The sequence below is a fragment of the Bubalus kerabau genome, chromosome 20 (assembly GCF_029407905.1).
Source record: "Bubalus kerabau isolate K-KA32 ecotype Philippines breed swamp buffalo chromosome 20, PCC_UOA_SB_1v2, whole genome shotgun sequence".
NCBI lineage: Eukaryota > Metazoa > Chordata > Mammalia > Artiodactyla > Bovidae > Bubalus > Bubalus kerabau.
Window position 1 is genome coordinate 61,092,787 of NC_073643.1, and position 20,775 is coordinate 61,113,561.

The 20,775-nt window shown below is 61.9% G+C and overlaps 1 protein-coding gene across 2 annotated transcripts; it reads left to right on the forward strand.

Annotated features, from left to right (window-relative positions):
• The first annotated feature begins 285 nt into the window (after positions 1–285).
• GATA2 (GATA binding protein 2) lies at positions 286–8,576 on the forward strand. Of its 2 annotated transcripts, none has more exons than XM_055557841.1 (6): positions 286–497; positions 1,785–2,061; positions 2,455–3,096; positions 4,467–4,612; positions 6,431–6,556; positions 6,924–8,576. In XM_055557841.1, exons 2-6 carry the CDS (start codon positions 1,833–1,835, stop codon positions 7,221–7,223), a joined length of 1,443 nt encoding a protein of 480 aa, XP_055413816.1. In that variant the 5' UTR covers positions 286–497; positions 1,785–1,832; the 3' UTR covers positions 7,224–8,576. The 2 variants fall into 2 exon arrangements, with proteins under 2 accessions (XP_055413816.1, XP_055413815.1); XM_055557840.1 differs by lacking the exon at positions 286–497 and adding an exon at positions 929–1,107.
• Positions 8,577–20,775: the final 12,199 nt, after the last annotated feature.

A 20,775-nucleotide genomic window follows, 5' to 3' on the forward strand; every position in this document is an offset into this window, starting at 1 on the left:
AGTGAGCAAAGACAGCGGCGCGCGGGGCCGGGTTCACCCGAAGCTGCATCTCCGGACTGGACGTTTGTGGAGAGCAGTTCCAGGTGGCTGAGGTCTCAGTTCTCAGACCACCGTCTCCTTCTGCCCGGGGGACTTCTTAGGGACCCCCCCCACCCCACCCCCCAGGAAGAAAATGCCTCCTCCCGCCCCGAGGCGTCTCCTTCGAGCCGGCGCCGGCGCCAGTCCGGGTCTGCACGGCCTCGCCCCAGGCAGTTCGGCCCGTCGGTCTGCAAAGGCCACGCCCGGGAAGGGGGCGCCCCCTCCCCCTCCCCGGAGCCCCAGCCAGGCCACCTCCACCGGGTCCAGCGGTCCTAAGCGGCCTCTCGCCCGAGGCCCAGGTGCCCACGGGAGGCCCTGGAGTTCCTGCCCCTCGCTGCTCTTGACCCGCAGCTGTCCTCCGAACCCCTGGCCCCCGGTCTGGCCAGAGTCCCCCTTGGGGGACGGAACGGCCTGGGGAGGTAGGTGGACCACCGTGGCCACGTTCAGTGGTAAAGGAGGCGGGGTCCGAGAGAGTGGACGGACTGGGGTCCCCGGGAGAGGACACCGAACGCCCAGAGGGTGCGCGGCCCAGGCTTCTGGGGAGGGGGCCGGGTTGGAGGTTAGTTACTGGGAGCAGGGCCCGGAGGGTAGGGGGACCACGCGGGCCCGGAGAAAAGGGCGCAGCAGCTCGCCGCGGGGCGCGAGTCCTGGGGCTGGGGGCGTCGGCAGCAGGGGCCGCCGGGAGGGGGCGGGCGGGCGCGGGGGGCGGCCTGCGGGCGCGTCCGGAGTCCGCGGCCCGGGAGCCGCGGGCCGGCCAATGGGGGGCGGAGGCTGGGCGGCGCGCGGCGCTGATTGGCTGGCGCGCGCTTCTTAGGCGCGCGCGGCCCCCGCTTCATGTCTGTGCCGGAGCCGCGAGCTGGCGCCAGCTCGGCCGGACGATGCGGAGCGGCCGGAGCCGGGCGGGCCCGAGGCCGAGGCGCGCGCTGCCCCCTGCTCGCACCCCGTGAGACCCTCCGGCCCTCCGGACGCGCCGTCCCCGACCCCGCGCCGCCCGCGCCGAGGCCGCGCCTCTCCCGCGCCGCTGCGTCTGTAAGTTCGGGCTGCGAGAGCGGGCGGGGGGGTCCTGGGGCGCGCCGGGCTCCGAGAGGTCATTGCGGGGGCCGGGCCGCGGGTGGCCGCTGTGCGGAGCCTCGGTGAGAAGTTCGGCTTGTGTCGCCGGGGAGCGCGCGGGGGGCTGGCGCTTGGCCCGTGGGGCTGCGTGCGCGCGCGCGCGCTCGCGCGCGTGTGTGTGTGTCTGGGGGGGAGAGGTCAGCGCCAAGAGTAGTTCTATGAGTGTCGCCAGCATCGTGCGCCCCGCGGGGGCCCCCCCGGGCGCCGGGCTTTAACTTTTTAGTCTGTTTATGCGTTTGTGCACAGGGATGGTGCGGGGTGGCATGGTGCGGGGCGAGATGGGGGAATGACTAAAGTGCGGCTGTCTACGTGCGTTAGGGTCACTGGTGCCGGGGTTTTGTCCCCGCGTGTGACCCCGTGCTCAGAAGTGTGTGGCTCTGGGTACCCGAGTCACGGTGTGAGCGTGCGTGGCTGAGCCGGCCCCCCGCGCCCCTCCTTTCGTTTTGAGCTCTGGGCTTTCCTCCCACCCGGGTCTGGTCCGCGGCTGAGCTCGGCTGGGGCGCAGCGGCGCGCGGGACGCCTCACGGTGGGGCTTGGAGGTGTCCGGCCGCGGCGGCGCCCCTCATGGCCCCCCTCACGCCCCCTCCGTCGTGCAGGCGCGCCGCCACCGCCTCCGCGCAGACCCCGCGCCTCCGCCGCCAGCCATGGAGGTGGCTCCCGAGCAGCCGCGCTGGATGGCGCACCCCGCCGTGCTGAACGCGCAGCACCCCGACTCGCACCACCCGGGCCTGCCGCACAACTACATGGAGCCGGCGCAGCTGCTGCCGCCCGACGAGGTGGACGTCTTCTTCAACCACCTCGACTCGCAGGGCAACCCCTACTACGCCAACCCGGCCCACGCGCGCGCGCGCGTCTCCTACAGCCCTGCGCACGGTGAGCCCCGGGCCCGAGAGTGACCAGGACCCGGACTCCGAGCGCCCGGCGCTGGACGCGGGGAGGCCCGCTGCCTGCTTCCCGGATGTGGGGTCCGCAGCAATCGGGGCCGCTGAGAAATCGGGGCGGGAAAGGAGGGGGCAGCGGCCTCTTGAGGCTCTGGGACCCCTGGGGCTTCTGCCTGTTTCCAGCTGACCTGCGGGGTAGGGGGGGCCCTCCCGGCTCGTCCAGGGGCTCCTTCTGTGCCACTTGTCCTTCAGTTGGGGACTGACGTTCCTGGTGAATTGTCGGTTGGGGTGTTATGTTTCCAGTTGTCTTTGGGTAGGGGTCGCGGCAGTGGGGCGTCCTGGCTCCCCCTGCGCACCCTGACGCCCCCTCCCCCCTCCCCCGTAGCCCGCCTGACCGGAGGCCAGATGTGCCGGCCGCACTTGCTGCACAGCCCGGGACTGCCCTGGCTGGACGGGGGCAAGGCAGCTCTCTCCGCGGCCGCTGCACACCACCACAACCCCTGGACCGTGAGCCCCTTCTCCAAGACGCCCCTGCACCCCTCGGCCGCCGGAGGCCCCGGGGGGCCCCTGTCCGTGTACCCGGGGGCCGGGGCTGGGGGCGGGGGCGGCAGCGGCTCAGTGGCCTCCTTGACCCCCACCGCAGCCCACTCGGGCACCCACCTCTTCGGCTTCCCGCCCACGCCCCCCAAGGAAGTGTCTCCGGACCCCAGCACCACCGGGGCCGCCTCGCCGGCCTCCTCCTCGGCAGGGGGGAGTGCCGCCCCCAGGGGGGACGACAAGGATGGCATCAAGTACCAGGTGCCGCTGGGCGAGAGCATGAAGATGGAAGGCGGCAGCCCCCTGCGCCCGAGCCTGGCCGCCATGGGCACCCAGCCTGCCACTCACCACCCCATCCCCACCTACCCCTCCTACGTGCCAGCGGCCGCCCACGACTACAGCAGTGGGCTTTTCCACCCCGGAGGCTTCCTGGGTGGCCCGGCCTCCAGCTTCACCCCGAAGCAGCGGAGCAAGGCCCGCTCCTGCTCAGGTGAGGCGAGGGCCCAGGGCCTCCCGGGAGTGGGGAGGGCTTGCAGTTTGGTGGGAGGGGGCTGAGACCCGGGCGAGGGGGCGGCCCGGGTCTCTCTGATCCGGGGTGGCTGATGGCCCCCGACCGATCTTTGAGTCCCCAGAATGGGGGAGCAGGCAGACGTTCTTAGGTGCTCCTGGTGGCCCCAGAGTTTGCTTCCTGTTCCCATTCCTTACCCTCCCCTCCAAGGTGGGCCACTGCCTGCCCGGGGTCCCCTGTCCCTTCCCTGAGCCTGAAGCGAATGTTCTCATGACTGTGTGAGAGAGAACGCCGGGTGTAGGGAGCGTGGCGTGGCAGCTCAGACGTGTGTGTCCGTGTGTCCGTGAACGTTGGTGCTGCGCTGGGGGCCCTCTGCCCTCCTCAGGGCTCTAGACCCTTAAGGAATCTAGATCTGCAACTCGATCAGGGATCTCATGGCTCCCAATCTCCTTGGGAGAGTTCCCCCGAGGCCAAATTCCCAGGACCAGCGCGCTCCCTGCCCCCTGGCGTGTCCTTCCCTCTCCCTCCCTGCTCGGGGGTCAGGGGCTGCCTCTGCCCGGGGCTGCGGGGACTGGCTGGAGCCGGCTAGGGAGCAGACGCTGAGGCTGCTGTGGGGCTCCCGCCGTCCTCACCTCCTTTCAGCCCCTTTGAGAGCACTTTCAGCACGTTCACTCCGGAGTCCAGCAGCCGCACGCTCCTGCCCGTGTGGGCTGCCAATTTAAAGGACGTGGGGAGAAACGTGCAGGGTCAGCTCGCACTGAGGCTGCCGCCCGTGCCCACTTGGGTCCTACGTTGGGGGGCCCTGTCTGACCAGCTCGCTGGCCTTTTAAGTCGTCCTTTCTCTCAAATTGGTTTTACGTTCTATTCGAATTCCAGATGGTCTTCTCACAACAAAACAAACTAGCACCACCAAGAGCTGCCCCGCAAGGTCACTCAGCCTGCTCGGCCTAAAAACGAAAGGGCTGAGTATTTACTTCGTTTGAAACAGCAGCAACTTCCATCCCAGTCCAGGGCCTTGGCGGAAGGCACAGGAGGCTGGGGAGAGAGACGGAAGTGACCGAGGACGGGGGACGGAGAGCAGAATCTGAGGGCCCGGGACAGGGACCCAGGAGAGGCAGGCGCAGCTGGGGAGAGAGGACGGGGCGGAGAGGAGAGGGACTCGAAGGGGCCCAGTCTCCGGCCCGGCTCGAGCTGGTGCCCTGAGCAGAACCTGGGGCCCGCTCCCCTCCCTGCCATTAGCTGCCCTCTGAATCCCACCTCCTGGTCCCTCTCCAGCCCAGCTGGAACTAAGAGTCCGCAGGCCCCTGCAGCAGGCTGGCCCGTGTGACCCTGTGTCCCCCGTCCCCTTGCAGAAGGCCGGGAGTGCGTCAACTGCGGGGCCACAGCCACCCCTCTGTGGCGGCGGGACGGCACCGGGCACTACCTGTGTAACGCCTGCGGCCTCTACCACAAGATGAACGGGCAGAACCGGCCGCTCATCAAGCCCAAGCGGAGGCTGGTAGGAGCAGCGGGGGCCTGGGGGTGGGGGAGCACCGGGCGGAGCGTCGACCTGGGCCGAGCCGCACTTATTTACACACAAAAAACCAAGCCTTTAAATGCAGCTGCTGGAAATCTTTTATCATGAGAATCACTTGCTTGGCAGTTGGGGCAGCCTGGCTTTTTAGGCTAGATTCTTTCCAGGCCATGTTTCCCCTGGGCAGCCCACCTGGTACGTTCAGGGATTCCCCCCAACACAACCACTGGAGCAGAGCATCCAGGGGTCCAGGTCCCATCCCCTGGCCTCTGTTAAACTTTTAAAAATAGGGCCGTGAAGTCATGTTCCCTGTAGCCCGGGGCTGCTCTCCCTGGCTTCCCAACACACAGTCTCCTCGTGCTTATTTAAATAAAACACACACACCAACCACCAAAAAAAAACCTGCCCTTTATTATTTTTCCATGGAGTCACCTATACTGTGTATTTTCATTTGAGTGATTTAAAAAAAATGCCCTTTCGGATCTCCTGCCGGAGTTTCCTATCCGGACATCTGCAGCCCAAAGATAAGGAAACTTCGCGTATCTGTTTCCGGACTCCGCGAGTTTTCAGTCTCTCTCCTCGGCTCAGTCCTGCCTCTCGCTGGGCTGTTTTGAAATTTCTAATACCCTCCACTCTGCAAATAATGCGTAAAATGCTAAGAATAATAAATATATTTTTTCAGGGCGAAGTGATTTACGAGGGAGGCTTAAATCGCTTGCCGATTCGGGGGCCCCTGGTTTTTTTTCCTGGAGCAAGGGCGGGGTGAGGGCCCGGGCAGGCGGAGGATGCGAGGCCAGCCCCTGAGTCAGAATTCCAGCTCCGGCTGCTTACTCACCCTCAGCCCTCCCCGCCCGGGGCTGCAGGCTGGCCCCTCTGGACCAGGCTGGGGCCTGGGGTCACGCCTGCCCCTGCTGGCCTGGGTTCCCCCCCCAGCCCGCCGCCCACCGTTCCCTGGGATGTGCTGCTGTGGGGGCTGGAGAGCGAGGCTGCCTTCTGGGCTGAAGCTCCTCTCAGCCCGCCTCTGGGGCGCCTGCTGCTGCCTTCTCCAGGAGTCCGGTGCTCCGGGTCAGGCCTGTACTCCTCGAGGGGCTGCGGGCAGTCGGGACCCTGGGGACTGGGGGACAGGGCCCTGGACAGGTAGATCGGCGTTGTCCAGTAGGTTGTGACCAATGGATGCCTTCTGGGCATGCACCATCCATTGTGGTAGCTTCCAGCTGTGCTGTGATTAGGGATCCCCTCAAATGTGGCCCTTGCGACTGAAGAAACTGTATTTCTAACTTGCTTAAACTGTAGTTCAGTTGAATTTAAATGGCCACGTGGCCAGTGGCTACTGCGCTGGGCGGTGTGCAGCTTGACTCCTGAGCGTTTGTCCTCCCTGCCCTGGGCAGCTGCGGGGCCCCGTCTTCTGGCCCTGGGGCTTGGACGTGCCCAGGACTGTGGATTTTGTGGGAATTGCAGCCCCAGCTTGAGGCACCCGGGGGGGGGGGGGACGGGCCAGCCGTCTAGACGGGCTCCCTCTCCGAGCCTCGGTTTCCGTGTGTGGCATTCATGCTCCGAGGGCTGGGGGAGGTGGCTGCCTCCCCTTGCAGCACTTGCAGCCCCTTTGGCTCTGAGAGCACTTCAGTCTGAACTTCTGTGATGGTTTAGGTTTCTGATTCTGAGATGCAGAGACTCCTGTGCGATTCGTGCTCCTGGGCCCAGTGGGTTGGGGAAGGGAGCCAGGGTGGTGTGAGGGTCAGGAGGGAGGTCGCGGGGGGCCGTGGGAGCCCAGCTTGCCGACCCTGCCCCGTCCCGCCCCCCCAGTCGGCCGCCAGGAGAGCAGGCACCTGTTGCGCAAATTGTCAGACGACGACCACCACCTTGTGGCGCCGGAACGCCAACGGGGACCCCGTGTGCAACGCCTGCGGCCTCTACTACAAGCTGCACAACGTGAGCGGCCCGCCCCTCCCTGGGGACCTCGGGCTTTGTGCTGCGGGGAGCGGCCTGGGCCGCCATCCCCGGCGTGGCTTGGCTTGGGAAGCGAGCGCCAGAAGGGCTTCCCACGAGGGGGGCAGCTTGCTGGAGGACGCCCCCCTGGTCGGGCATCTCTGCTCAGAAGCAAAGCCTGCAGTGGGTGGGCTTCTGCAGGGTGGTGGGGGTGGGGGGGCAGTGCCCTACAGGCGCCTTTCTTGGCAGGGAGGGCGGGAAGGCCCTGGAGGCCGATGGGCCTTCGGGAGGGGCCCCCCTGGCCAGGCTGGGGGCGTGGTCTGGCCGGGAGGGGAGCTCCAGCCTCTGAAAGCTCTGCGTGGCCCCCCAGGTGAACAGGCCGCTGACCATGAAGAAGGAAGGCATCCAGACCCGGAACCGGAAGATGTCCAGCAAGTCCAAGAAGAGCAAGAAGGGGTCTGAGTGCTTTGAGGAGCTGTCCAGGTGTGTGCAGGACAAGGCCTCCCCCTTTAGCGCCGCCGCCCTGGCGGGACACATGGCGCCTGTGGGCCACCTGCCGCCCTTCAGCCACTCCGGCCACATGCTGCCCACCCCGACGCCCATCCACCCCTCCTCCAGCCTCTCCTTCGGCCACCCCCACCCGTCCAGCATGGTGACCGCCATGGGCTAGGGACCGCCCCACGGACTGACAGAAGGACGCCAGGGATGGCGCTCCCACGGCGCGGGGGACCCAGTACCCAGCTGGCCGGCCCGCCCCGAGACCGCGGCCCCTGCCCGCCCAGCTGGACACGCACGGCCTCACCTGTGGGCGCCCTGGCCGCCATTGTGAAGCCGCTCCCGGGCAGGCCTGGCTGCACCCAGGCGGGGTTTCCGCTGAGGACTGTAAGCGTAAAGGACAACTCTGAAGAGACACGAGCGGGCGAGGGACACTCGGGGGCCGCGGAGAAGACAGGGGAGCAGGCGGAGGAATTTTTTTGGCTCAGGTTTCTCACGAGGATGGGGAGACTTGGTTCTTGGGGCCGGGTGCCACGTGGCCAGCCTGCCTGCCCGGCTCTGGGGGCAGGTCTCTGGGGGGACCTGGGCCCCCTCTGCAAGCGCCGAACCCAGCTGGGCTGAGCCTCTCCAGGGGGGCTGCGCAGGCCCCGGAGGGCAGAGACAATCAGGGGCGGCCCTGTGCGGATTCCCAGGCCAGGGCTGGGTCACAGGAAGGAAGCGCTTTCTTGAGAGGGGAAGCGTCTCCCACATCGCTCTCTGGTCCTGAGGCTGGAGCCAGCCTGGCCTGAGCGCCCTCCATGGCCCGAGCCTGTGCCACCGCCTCGGCCGGAGACGCCCTGTACATACGTCTTTTTTCTGCTAGCCCCTGAACCCCCCTCTTCTCCAACACCGACGCAAAAGAGAAACATATAAAAAAACAAAAGGAGAAAACCTGCATAAGCTTAACTCGCTGACGAGTTGTTTTATTTTTAAACTCTTTGGGTCCAGTCAATTGTACGTGGCCACAAGAGCCCTTGCTGTGGAACAAAGAAAACCTACAAACCAAGGCTGTGGCTGGAGAGGCTCTCAGATCGCACCGTCCTCGGACGGGGGCCGGGGGCCGGGGCTGCTCCAGGCTTCGGGGGCTCGCCCGGCAGGTGGGGCTGCCGGGGCCCCGCTGTGCCGTGCTGTGGTTGTCTGGACCCTTCCCAAGGTACAGCTGTGCATAGCCGTGTCCGGGCGGAGAGTGTGTGCGGCCGCGGCGGCTGGCGGGGGCCGGCCCAGGAAGGGGACTGTGCCGATGCAGGCCAAGTGCAATAGGGCAGCACAGCCGGACTAACTTATTTTGTACTAGTATCCGCATAAGAAGAAGAATCGGCAGTATTTTCTGGTTTTATGTTTTATTTGGCTCGTTTTATTTTGGATTAGTGAACTAAGTTATTGTTAATTATGTACAACATTTATATATTGTCTGTAAAAATTGTATGCGCTCTTCCTATTCCTTCAAAGTGAATACTGTTAAGAATAATAAAATACTTTTGTGAATGCCTCTGGCCTGCCTCATGGGCTCACGGGGCTCCTGAGTCCCGCCTGGGTGTGGAGACTGTTAAGAGCGAACAGGTCCTACAGCCCTGGGATTCAGACGGAAGAGCTCCTGAGCCTCCCCTGAACTGTGCCACCGGAACTTCCTCACCGCCTGGTGGGGGTCCTGGGGTCTCTGTGCGTGTGGGGGAGGAGGCTCAGGGAGGCTGTGGGCTCTGCACCCTTTAGCCACATGCTGGCCCTTTTCCTAAGGGCTCAGCAGGGCTCAGGGAAAGCCCAGGGGGTGGCTCCCCCTGCCACCCTCTCGAGCTCCTGTGTCTGAGTTCCCTGCTCACCACTGTGTCCACCGGCAAACCTGCTTACCGGTGTCTTTGACCACTGACGTCACTGAGTGCTGTTCTCTAATCAATGATTCTGGTTACTGGGGACGGTCATCAGGACTAACACTCCTGATCAATGACACATCTGATCACCAGAGCCTGTGACCGTAGACATCCGCTTACTAACAGCCGATTGCCCAGTCGTGATCGCCGGTGTTTCATCGAGGCCTCTGCTGGGGGCTGTGTCCGGTCACTGGCTGTGCTCAGCAGTGTCTCCAGTGGCAGGCCCTGCTTGCCGGTCACGTCTCCTAACCACCTCTCACCACCCATGCCACACCCACTCCGGCAGTGTCCCCAGCGGGCTGCCCGGCTGCCGACGCCCCTGCGCCCGACCACCACCATGCCGTCACTACTATTCCGGGTCATGCAGGGTGTGGTCACCAGCGTCACCGATCAGGACTTTCCTAGTCAGGGACGGGTCTGATTGCTCATACGTGATCAGCGTCCGCAGGCCCACGCCACCCTAGCACCAGCGTCTCTCAGCAATGTCCTTGGTCACTTGTCTCCAGTGACCTCAGGACCACTGCCCCTGGTTGCGGAGGGGCCTCCTTGCCATCAAATCTTCCGACTGCCCAGTGAGAGGCATTGCGTTCAACACGGGTGACTGCCAAGTCTTCCCTTCCAAGTCCCCGATGACCAGTGTCCCTCATCCCCCATCATCAGTGGCAGCAACCGCCAACCTCACAGGTCCCCGGCAACACCTCAGTCTCTAACCATCAGGGCCTCGATCCCTGGAAGATCACACACCTCTGGGTGGTCGCGGTCACTGACTCGAAGCCTCTTGGTCTCTGATAAAGTGAAAGTGAAGCCCCCATCACCTCCTCACTCCCCACAGCTCTGCTCTGTGACTCGTGGTATCTGCGACCAAGGCTCCCTCTCGCCAGCAGGATCTCTGATCTCCCCGAGGTCACATTCCTCCTCAAGTCTCTCTGCTCACCGTCCATGACCCTGACCCCCACCGTCTCTGCTCCCCGGGTCCCTGGCGACGTGTATCTGACGGCCATCTATCTGCTCCCAGGCCCTCACGTCCACTGCCCAGGAGGCTCACCCTTATCCGCCTCAGCCCATACCGCAGGCTGGAGGGCGCAGGCTCAGGTGCCTGCTGAGGCTCTCAGATGACCACCCCCCCAGTCAGGACAGAGGGAGGGGAGTGCCTGCCTGGGGCCCTGACCCACGCTGCCCCTGCCCCTGCTGTGCCCCCGCTGTGCCCTCTGCCTGCGCCCTCGCTGGAGCAGAAACAGCCTGCTGTGTAGTCGGGGCGGGCTCTCAGCAGCTCCCCTCCTGGCCACAGGGCTTGGCCTCCCCTCCCGGGGTCTTGCTGGCCTGCGCCCCGGCTCCCGACTGCAGGAGAGGATGTCTCACTTGGACAGTGCATCGAGTGCGCACACACACCTGGCCCTGCTGTGGTCTGGGGGTTACACGGCCCACAAGACCAGCAAGACTCTGCTCCCAAGCAGAGGACGTTCCAGACTGTGAGCAGCATGGCGACCCCGCCCGGCCTCTGGCCAACAGGCCCTCCACCCAGAGTCCAGGGCCACCGCCTAGAGCCCGGAGACTAAGCTGCTGCCCGAAGCACAGGGCACAGAGCCTGACCCCCGACCCAGAACTTAGCACCTACCTGCGGGAACTCAGCCTGAGGCCCTGAGCCCGGACCTCAGAATCCGGGCGTCAGAGCAGAGCCCAGAACCCCCGGGGCCCTTCTGTGGGCCCCAAGCCTCAGTCCAGAGCTTGCAGCTCAGAACCAGAGCCCACTCCCGACCCAAGCACAGAATCCACAGCCCAGGACGACCCCTGGAAGAGGCCTCCCTGTCCCCAACGCTTCTCTATTAGACCCCCATCTCCCTCCTTCTTTCTGCCGCTGGAGTCCCTGCAGGGGCCTGGGCCATGGCCGCGGAAGGTGCCGAGAGCCAGCTAGACGCTGGGCTGCTGGCGGGAGCTTCTCAGACACCCATGAACTAGACCAGGTCACTGATCCCGCACACGGGAACTGGCCCTGTTGGTTCTTGGCGTGGGGGTGGGCCCGAGACACGCGAGGCTCCTTGCTGGGGGGGACCTGTTGCCAGGACTATGGGTTTGCAGGGCAGGGGGCTCTGACAGAGCTGGGTGGAGGGTGGCAGTGGGGGCGCGGTGCTGAGGGGGACGGTGGACCCAGCAGTGGGGGGGCGGCTCGTGCTGGCCCTGGAGGCCCAGCTCCCAGGCCAGCAAGTCCCTCCCAAGCAGCAGGCCCAGGCCCAGGGCTCCCATCCGCACCGCTGTTCCCAACCCCCAGTGACGTCTCCCACAGCCCAGGGTCATTGTGCTGGAAACAGTTTCGATTCTGTGGCCGCCGAGCTCCCAGGCAGGGCGGGCGTGCTGCTCCGGGCGCCGGGGCCTTTATGACTGCGGGCGGCGCCGGGCGCCGGGGGTGGGCCGGCCTTTGTTCCATCTGTTTGCACCCAGGGGGACAGGCGGCCTGGGCCCTTCCTCCTGCGGGGCCCCTTCTTCCCATTTATGGGAGGAAGGACCCAACCCCTCCTTGTAATTCTTACAGTCCAGCTCGGTCCCCAAAACCCTCCTCCCCACTCCTGGTGACCCTCCGCCAGGAACAGGGCAGGGAGCCAGCATTCCAGGCCCCAGGGTCCCAGACCAACCCCACCCCAGGGGAACTAGATGTGGGCGGGATGCCTGGGCCCAGCTCACCTGGGAGGAAGGGAAGGTAAGCCACGGGACTGTCCCGGGGGTGGGGGGGTGGCGCGTCCTGAGCCGCGGCGGCCGGCACATCAGAAGGCGGCCTGGCTTGTTTTGCTTTTAGGCAAAATGATGAAATGATTCCGAACTTTATCTGGAAAAACTAACAAGACCAGCAGAACAAGTCAGAAAATTAGGGAAAAACAGAGCACAGAGTGTGTGTGCGTGCACGGCTTTCCACTATTAAACACGATTCTTTCGGTCGTTCAAACCTTGTGGCTGGGCGGACAGAATAAGCCGATCAACGGCTCAGACTCGTGTAAGTCCGAAAGAGACCCGATTATTTACAAGATAACGGGTGATGAACGAGGTATCCTGCATTGATGCAGGGCGCAGGGCTATTCAGTCCCGGGGCTCGGAACACCTAGCTGGCAGCGCCTCCATGGGTGAAGGCCTGCTCAGGTCTGGGACCAACAGCCTGCGGGCCGGACCAGCCAGCGGACAAGTTTTGTTTGGGCTGCACCATGTTTGACAAAAATATAACTGAGTTGCAAATACTTCTCAGTTAGGACATTCAGGGAGTTCCCTGGCAGTCCAGTGGTTAGGCTACCTACCAGTGGTTGCATTACCTTGGCTTGGGTTCAATCCCTGGTCAGGATACTGGGATCCTGGAAGCCGTTTGGAACAGCCAAGAAAAAAAAAAATTGGGAGATTCACTTAAAAAGAGGCCAAAGAGCTGGCGCTGAGGGGCTACATGTGTGCAGGGCCATCTCTGCACTGCTCCCCTCAAGCCCCGCTCTGTCCCCACCAGGCCCTTCCCGCCCAGGCCTGTCTGGGTCTTGGGGACACGGGGCTTGAGTCCCAGCGTCCCATGGAGTCTATGCCGCGTCCTGACTTCTCAAGGAGTTGTTCTCAAAACCATTCAGTGCAACCTAGCCAGCTGGGTCACCCGGGTTGGTTCTCCGAGAGATTGGCCAGGGAACACTGCGAAGCAGCTCTAGGTGAAGTCTGGCCTTTGAACGAATCAGAGAGAAAGAAGGGCCCATTTTAAGGAAATGTGCTAAGACTGCAAACCTTCTGGGGCAGGGAGGGAGTGGGGATGATGCCTGGGGTCTGCGGTGCCTCTGAAATGAGCCCTGAGACCACAGTCCAGCTCCAAGGCTAGAACGCTGAGTAATCTTCCAAAAGAGAGGCTGGGTACAACCCACATGCTCAGAAAGAGGGCATGGTGAGTATTTACTCGCTGAAGAAGTAAAAGCAGGAACTCGAGCAGGCATTATTGGCGCCCATGCTTATAGCAGCTTTGTTCACAGCAGCCCAAAGGCAGAGGCATCTGAGGCGTCCGCTGACGGATGAGTGGATACAGGAAACGGGGCCCATCCACACAGTGGGATATTACTCAGCCTGAGAAGGGAGGGGAACTCTGACACGCGCTGCAGCAGATGATGAACCTGGAGGCCTTCGTGCTCAGTGACACGAGTCAGTGACAGAAACACACATACTGGCTGACCCCACGTATCTGAGGCCCCAGGAGCTCCCAGATTCACAGGGACAGAAAGCAGAGGCCGGTTACCAGGCTGGGGCGCGGGGGCCGACGGGGCGGGGTCCAACGGGGACAGTTTCGGCTCGGCAGACGTAGAGGTCCTGGACGTGACGGTGGTCAGGGCTGCATGTGAACGGGGAAGCCCTTATGGCAGGTGACCGGCCACGTTACAACGGTGACCTTTATGTTATGCGTGTTTTACCACACAATAAACAAAAAGGAGGGAGGCGAGGGAACCACAGGTCACCCGCTAGAAAGCCTTGAAAATGCCTCCTGAAGGTTCTGCTCTGAAGCCGAGCACGGAGCACGGTGACAACCATCGCTGCAACTCTGGGGAAGGAATTGTCCCCAGACGCTAACAGATGGTGACGTCCCTGTGACAGGCGATTTCTCCTTCTTCTCCCCATTTTCCAACTATTCCGTAATGAGGTTTAATAGCTTTAATAATAAACAGAATTATTTAAGATTAACCATTGCAAAATGGGAGATAAAAACTTTGCAATTGGGCTGATACGCAAAAGCTCAAAACAAGAAAACGAAACACGTAATAAAAAGACAGCTCCCTGCCGCCCCGCCCCCGGGAAAAAAAAAAGAAAGAAAACAGGCAAAGGAGAGACCAAGGGGTCCTTCCCAACAGACATTAAGTAAACAGCTGGCAATCATCTGGACGGGAGCTCAACCCCAGAGAGAGTCAAGTCCACGCAGATTTTGCATGGAGGCACCACTTTTAGCCTCTCCTCTCAGGACGACGGCAAAGGCCAGCAGACTGTAGGAACGGCTGCTGGCACGTGCCATCTGTGGGAATGTTGACTGGATTCCACGTGCTCCCTGGCCCAGCAAGCTCGTCTCAGGAGCGCTTCACAGAAACACTAGAGATAAAAAGTTCAACTGCAAGGGTTTTTTTTCGGGGAGGGGGAAAGGAAAATGCAGAACAATATATAATGCGTGACTTTTTTGTGTTAAAAAATATTTATGTGGGTATATGAAGAAATCTGGGGAGACGTGCCTCATGAGTATAGTTGTTACTTCTGGGAAGTGTGAGAGGCCACGGGTGGGGAGATGGTAGTTTTCACTTTATAAATTTGTGTTATGATTGTAAGCTGCCACTTAACGTTATGCAGAAAATAATCATTATTAGAACTTTCTCTCTTTGCTCTGCCTTGTTTCTGGTCGGTCTCTCTCTCTCAGGGGTTCTCCCCTTCAGATCGGCCTGGAGAACACCTCTTCACCCTTCAAAACCCCAGCCAAAGATCCTAGAGGAAGCCTTACCTGACTTCTCCCTCCCCTCAGCCCCTCAGGGCTCCCTGGTCCCTAACAAAGTTGCTGCCTGGCTGTGGGGAAGACAAAACGGCCTCTCCCTTGCTGTGCGTCCTTGAGCAAGTGACTGTCCCTCTGAATCCTCACTGCTCATCAATAAACGCAGACCACGCCTTGCAGGGCTGGTGAAAGGGTGATGAGGAAGGCCAAGGGTCCTCTGTCCTTGGAAAGCCCACCCAAGCAGGAGACGGCCTTCTGGGGCCATTTCAGCTCAGGGGGCTTCAGATGCAGCCCTGGGGCTTGTCTCCACCCTGGAAGCCCACGTGTTAGGCGGCCTCTTTGTTCTTGTTTCTCCGGGGCACCTAAGGCTGGCATGGACAGGAGTGTTAAGCTGACAGCCCTGGCCGCTCAGTGGGTGCTGCCCACGTTTCCCCCCGGCCTGCCCCCAGCAGGGCGGGGTGCCCCCGATGACCCTCCTGCATGGCTGGGGACGCTGCGGACTGCTCCCCAGGAGGGGCAAGCAGGATGGCTCCCACTGGCATGCAGGCTGGAGCTGGGGCTCCTCCCCAGAGAGGGGACTTGGGGGGCCCAGCCCAGCTGCTTCCTTCCAGCTATCTGGCCCCCTAGCCCCTCACCCCGGCCCTAATGCAGGGCTCCCGGGGGGACCCTGGGGAGATGCCGGCTTCTTTCTTCTCCCCACCCCTCCCTCCACGTGTGGCTGTGCCGATCTAGGGGAGGCCGTGATCCAGGCACAGAGTGGATGCTGGGGGAGGGCCCCGTCCTCAGGAGCAGATGCTGGGGGAGACCCCCCATCCTCAGGAGCAGGCAGGCAGATCTACAGACACACGTTCCCCCACGCTACCACCGCGCACCGCCTGGCTCCGCCTGCACCCAGAGGCAGCACCCTGGCCGCCTCTGTCACTCCCTGCCCGCTGCTCGGGCCCTGCCACCTGTCTCTTCTGCCATGGGGTTCGCATGCGACCTTTTCATTTCAATGGTGAATACCCAGAAAGAGAGCCAACTACACAACACCTCCAACCCACTGCGGGATCCTTGCCTGGAGAATCCAATGCACAGAAGAGCCCGGCAGGCTACCGTCCATGGGGTCGCGAAGGGGCAGACACGACTCAAGTGACGAGCATGCACCCCACCCAGTACTGGTCTTCTATTCTACTTAAGAAACTGCCACCAACTCAGGAGCTCAAAGGTGCACGCGTGTCTGTCCCACCGTCTGTGGATCAGGAGCCCAGGGGCAGGGCGGCTCAGCGCTCCACGTGGCTGCAGACGAGGTGCCACCAGGGCCGGCCTCTCAGCAGAGGCTGGACTGCAAAGATACCCGACCGGCTGCCAGCTCCTCGACTTCCCCGCAGCCGTAGCATCTGGCAGCTCCTCCTTCTAAGTCGGCAACAGACAAGACTCCGCCGGAGGGACCCACTGGGCAGAGCCTATATAAAGCCCCACAGTCCCAGAGCGACACCCCCCGTAAGTTAGAGCCGCCTCTTCTCGGGGGAGTGGGAGGAGCCTAGAACTGCAATTACTGAGTCAAGGGACGCCCCCCCACCGCCCCCACCTGTAGGCTAAGGCCAAGGAATTTCCAAACTTGTCCCAGTTACCATTCCCACCACAGGGTCTGGGAGCTTCACGCCCTCACCGCCACTTAGTACGTTCTGCACACTGCATTTATACCAGCTTCTTGGGCATGAAATAGTCTCTCTCTGTGGAGAGGTCTTTCTGGAACCTGCAACTGACCAAGCCCCTCCCCTGCTCCGGATTCAAACCTTCCCCAGGGCCCCCCAGTCCAGGACACACCCATCCCCGGGCCTGGCGCCCGTGCCCTGCGGCCCAGCCCTGCAGCCCTGTGCCCTCAGGCCCTCAATTCCTGGATGTTTCGAGCTTCTGACCTTGTTAATTTATTAGGAAATAAACAGCCTAACAAGTCACCTGTATGGTTTTAAATGTGCATATGACTGAAACGAAAGCCTCTGGTCCATCAGCTCAGCTCAGTCGCTCAGTCGTGTCTGACTCTCTGTGACCCCATGAATCGCAGCACGCCAGACCTCCCTGTCCATTACCAGCTCCCAGAGTTCACTCAGACTCATGTCCATTGAGACGGTGATGCCATCCAGCCATCTCATCCTCTGTCGTCCCCTTCTCCTCCTGCCCTCAATCTCTCCCAGCATCAGGGTCTTTTCCAATGAGTCAGCTCTTCGCATCAGGTGGCCAAAGTATTAGAGCTTCAGCTTCAGCATCAGTCCTTCCAATGAACACCCAGGACTGGTCTCCTTTAGGATGGACTGGTTGGATCTCCTTGCAGTCCAAGGGACTCTCAGGAGTCTTCTCCAACACCACGGTTCAAAAGCATCAATTCTTCAGTGCTCAACTTTCTTTATAGTCTTAACTCTCATATCCGTACATGATGACTGGAAAAACCATAGCTTTGACCAAACAAACCTTTGTCGGCAAAGTAATGTCTTTGCTTTTTAATATGCTGTCTAGGTTGGTCATGGCTTTTCTTCCAAGAAGCACCCTTCTTTTAATTTCATGGCTGCAGTCACCATCTGCAGTGATTTTGGAACCCAGGAAAATAAAGTCTGTCACTGTTTCCATTGTTTCCCACCTATTTGCCATGAAGTGATGGGACCATGATCTTCATTTTCTGAATGTTGAGTTTTAAGCCAACTTTTTCACTCTCCTCTTTCACTTTCATCAAGAGGCTCTTTAGTTCTTCACTTTCTGCCATAAGGGTGGTGTCATCTGCATATCTGAGGTTATTGATATTTCTCCCAGCAATCTTGATTCCAGTTTGTGCTTCTTCCAGCCCAGCGTTTCTCATGATGTACTCTGCATAGAAGTTAAATAAGCAGTGTGACAACATACAGCCTTGACGTACTCCTTTCCCGATTTGGAAGCAGTCCAATGTTCCATGCCCAGTTCTGTTGATTCTTGACCTGCACACAAGTCTGTCAGGAGCAGGTCAGGTGGTCTGGTACTCCCATCTCTTTCAGGATTTTCCAGTTTGTTGGTATCACACAAAGGGTTGGCCCCCTTCAAAGCTGGTGGTATCTCTGTCCTCCCCAGAACCTGGGGCAAGCTGTGTAGGGTGGGGAGAGGGAGGTGACCCAGCTGAACCCACGCGTTAGGGGACATCGTGCCCCGACCCCCAGGCACAGCAGCGCGTCCTGCCTCGTGGGGGGCTGCGCATGCTTGCGTGCACGTGTGTGTTCACGTGCACAGGTGTGCCCTAGCACCAGGGGCCTGGCCTGAGCATGTGTGTGCAGGCTGCGCGCCCTGTCGACTACCCCGTCAGGAGGAGCTGTCTTTCTGTTTTTTTTTCACGGCACCTCTCACTACCGGACATTACACGAAACCTTCACTCGCTATCAGTTTCCCGCATCCTCTACACTGGAGTCACCTCCATAAAGGCAAGACCCCATCCAGTGCACTCACTGGCATACACACCTACAGCACCCAGAGAGGGCCTGACACACAGCACAGGTGCGACAGGGGCTCGGCATGTTTGAGATGGATGGTGGGCGGGTGGGTGGGTAGGTATGTGGGTGGATGGGTGGCTGGCTGGCTGGCTGGATGGGTGGATAGATATGTGGGTGGGTGGATGGATGGTTGGATGAATGGTTGGGTGGATGGATATGTGGATGGTGGGTGGGTGGGTGGATGGGTGGGTGGATGGATGGGTGGGTGGGTGGGTGGATGGATATGTGGATGGATGGGTGGGTGAATGGATGGGTGGGTGGGTGGATGGATGGGTGGGTGGGTGGATGGATGGATATGTGGATGGATGGGTGGGTGAATGGATGGGTGGGTGGGTGGGTGGATGGATGGGTGGGTGGATGGATGGGTGGGTGGATGGATGGGTGGCTGGGTGGGTGGATATGTGGGTGGGTGGACGGATATGTGGGTGGGTGGGTGGATGGATGGATGGATGAATGGATGGGTGGGTGGATGGATAGGTGGATGGATGGATGGGTGGGTAGATATGTGGGTGGATGGATGGATGAGTGGGTGATGGGTGGGTGGATGGCTATGTGGGTGGGTGGATGGATGGATGAATGGATGGATGGGTGGGTAGATGAGTGAATGGGAGGATGGACAAGTAGATGGATGGATGGGTGGATGGGTGGATAAGTGGGTGGATAAGTGAATTGGTGGATGGATAAGCAGATGGATGGATGGGTGGATGGACTTGTGGGTGGGAGGATGGGTGGGCAGATTGATGGATGGGAGGATGGATAACTGGGTGGGTGATGGATAGATGGAGGGAAGGATTGATGGATGGATGGATGGGTAAGTGGGTGGGCGGGTGACAGGTAGATGGATGGATGGATGGATTTGTGGGTGGGAGGATGGATAACTGGGTGAGTGATGGATAGATGGAGGGATGAGTGGGAAGATGGGTGGATAGGGACATGGATGGTGGGTGGATGGATGCAGAGGAGGATGGGTAGATAAGTGGGTGGGTAGATGGATGGTGTGAACATGTGCACATGCATACAGGCTTCAGGCTTCTTTGTTCTATGCTTTTCCCAAAAAGACCTAGGAAATCGCACAAGTGGAAGCTGCAGAGGCCCGTGGGTGCTGGGGGAGCTTCTGGGGGTTGGATTCTCCTAGATGCCTGGAACCAGCTGCGGGAACCGGGATCATAGCCCTTCCCAGGGCTGCTGCAGGTGGGGCGGGGCGGGGAGGGCGGCTTCCCTGGAGGCTGGCACACCTTGGAACTTGGGGGGTGGTCCCACATGTGACGCCTTCTCTCAGGCTGTAATCGCCCACTGGAGGCTGGAGCTGAGCCTCCAGAGACCACGTGGCCCACCCCAGGGGTGTAACCTGGGTGGGGATGAGGGTGAGGACGCAGAGACCTGGTGGGCATGTGTCACTGGCGGGATGCTCCCCTGGAGGTCCAGGGGAGGGCAGGCAGGTCCAAGCCTCGTCTGTGTGGAGGCCGTCGTGGGGCGTCTGGGGGGACAGGCCGCCCCGCGCCCTCGCCCGCCTGGTGGCCCTGCTCCCAGCCACCACCTGTCCCTCCACCACTTGTCCACGACTCCTCGGACCGCCCGTCCACCCCTCCGCCTTCACTCATCTGTCCACTCCTTCCGCCCGCCCACCCTGACCTCGCCCCCTCCCACACTTCCGTCATTACCCTATGGTGGCCGGGTCCTCCACTGTCCGAAGCTGTCTTCTCAGCAACCCAATGGGGAAGATGCTATTCTGCCCCCATTTGACAGAGGAGACCGAGACCCAGAAAGGAGCAGTGATCTCCTCGAGAACGCACGCGGGCAGACAGTGGCTGTCTGGCCTGACGAGCAGAGTGCGTAGCTTCCCCGCCCGTCCGTGCGTTCACCCGTCACCTTCCGTCGCTCAGTCCCTGCACTCACGGGTCCCCATCCACCCAGCGGCCCACCCGCGGCTGTCGCCCATCCATCCTGGAGGTAATGCACTTAGTGCACCAGGGCCCCGAGGGGAGACAAGGCCTGAACTGCCCATCTGGCCGGGCGGGGGGGCAGGGGGCGCTGGGGGGGCTGCCCCAGGCCGGGCAGGGCTGCACGGGGCTGGGGGGAATTAACCGAGTGACTGCCAGGATCATCTAATTAGGGACGCTAGTGATAAGCAGATAGGATCGGGGGTGATTAGAATCCTTTTAAAAAGCCACTCCATTAATTACAGAGACAGAGAGGGGCTTCTGGCCGCCGAGAATACCAACTGGCTGCCTGGCTGCCCCCCAGCTCGCCCTGGGGCCGCTGTGTGACCTTGGGTGCGCCCTGCCCTCTCTGGGTGTCCTGGCACGGGGTTGGACTCTGCCGGCCAGTGCCTGGTCACCCAAAGGCCTGTTTCTTGCCCTGGGCCGGGGCTCCGGGTGGGCCTGAGACCGGGGAGACCAGGGGCTCCCCAGGGAGCAGGAAGCCCTGCACGGAGAAGCCTTGCCACCCATGGGCAGTCGAGGCAGAGAGGAGGGTGGGGGCCGGCCGGCCAATGTTGGCTCAGCCCTGAGCCTTGGTGGGTCTGCGGAGGGGCCTGGGCCCGCCGCTCCCGCCATCTCCATGGACACTTCCGGCTCCTGGGCCTCAGAGAACGCCAGTCCAAGCTGGCAGAAGGGGAGCCCTCTGCACAGAAGGGGAGAGCCCCCTGCACAGAAGGGAGCCCCTCTGCGTGCGACCGTCCCACGGGCGCTGCCGCGGTCCCCGGCCGCCCTCCATCCTCGCCCTGCGGGCTCCTCGCCCAGCCCCCCCGCCCTGCACCTCCTGCACTGTGCCCCGCTCCCCACGGCCTCCAGCCTGTCTCCTTCCCCATGGCCTCCACCCGCCCGCCCACTCTGGGGGCCTCGGGCCAGCCCAGGACCTGAGGGAGAG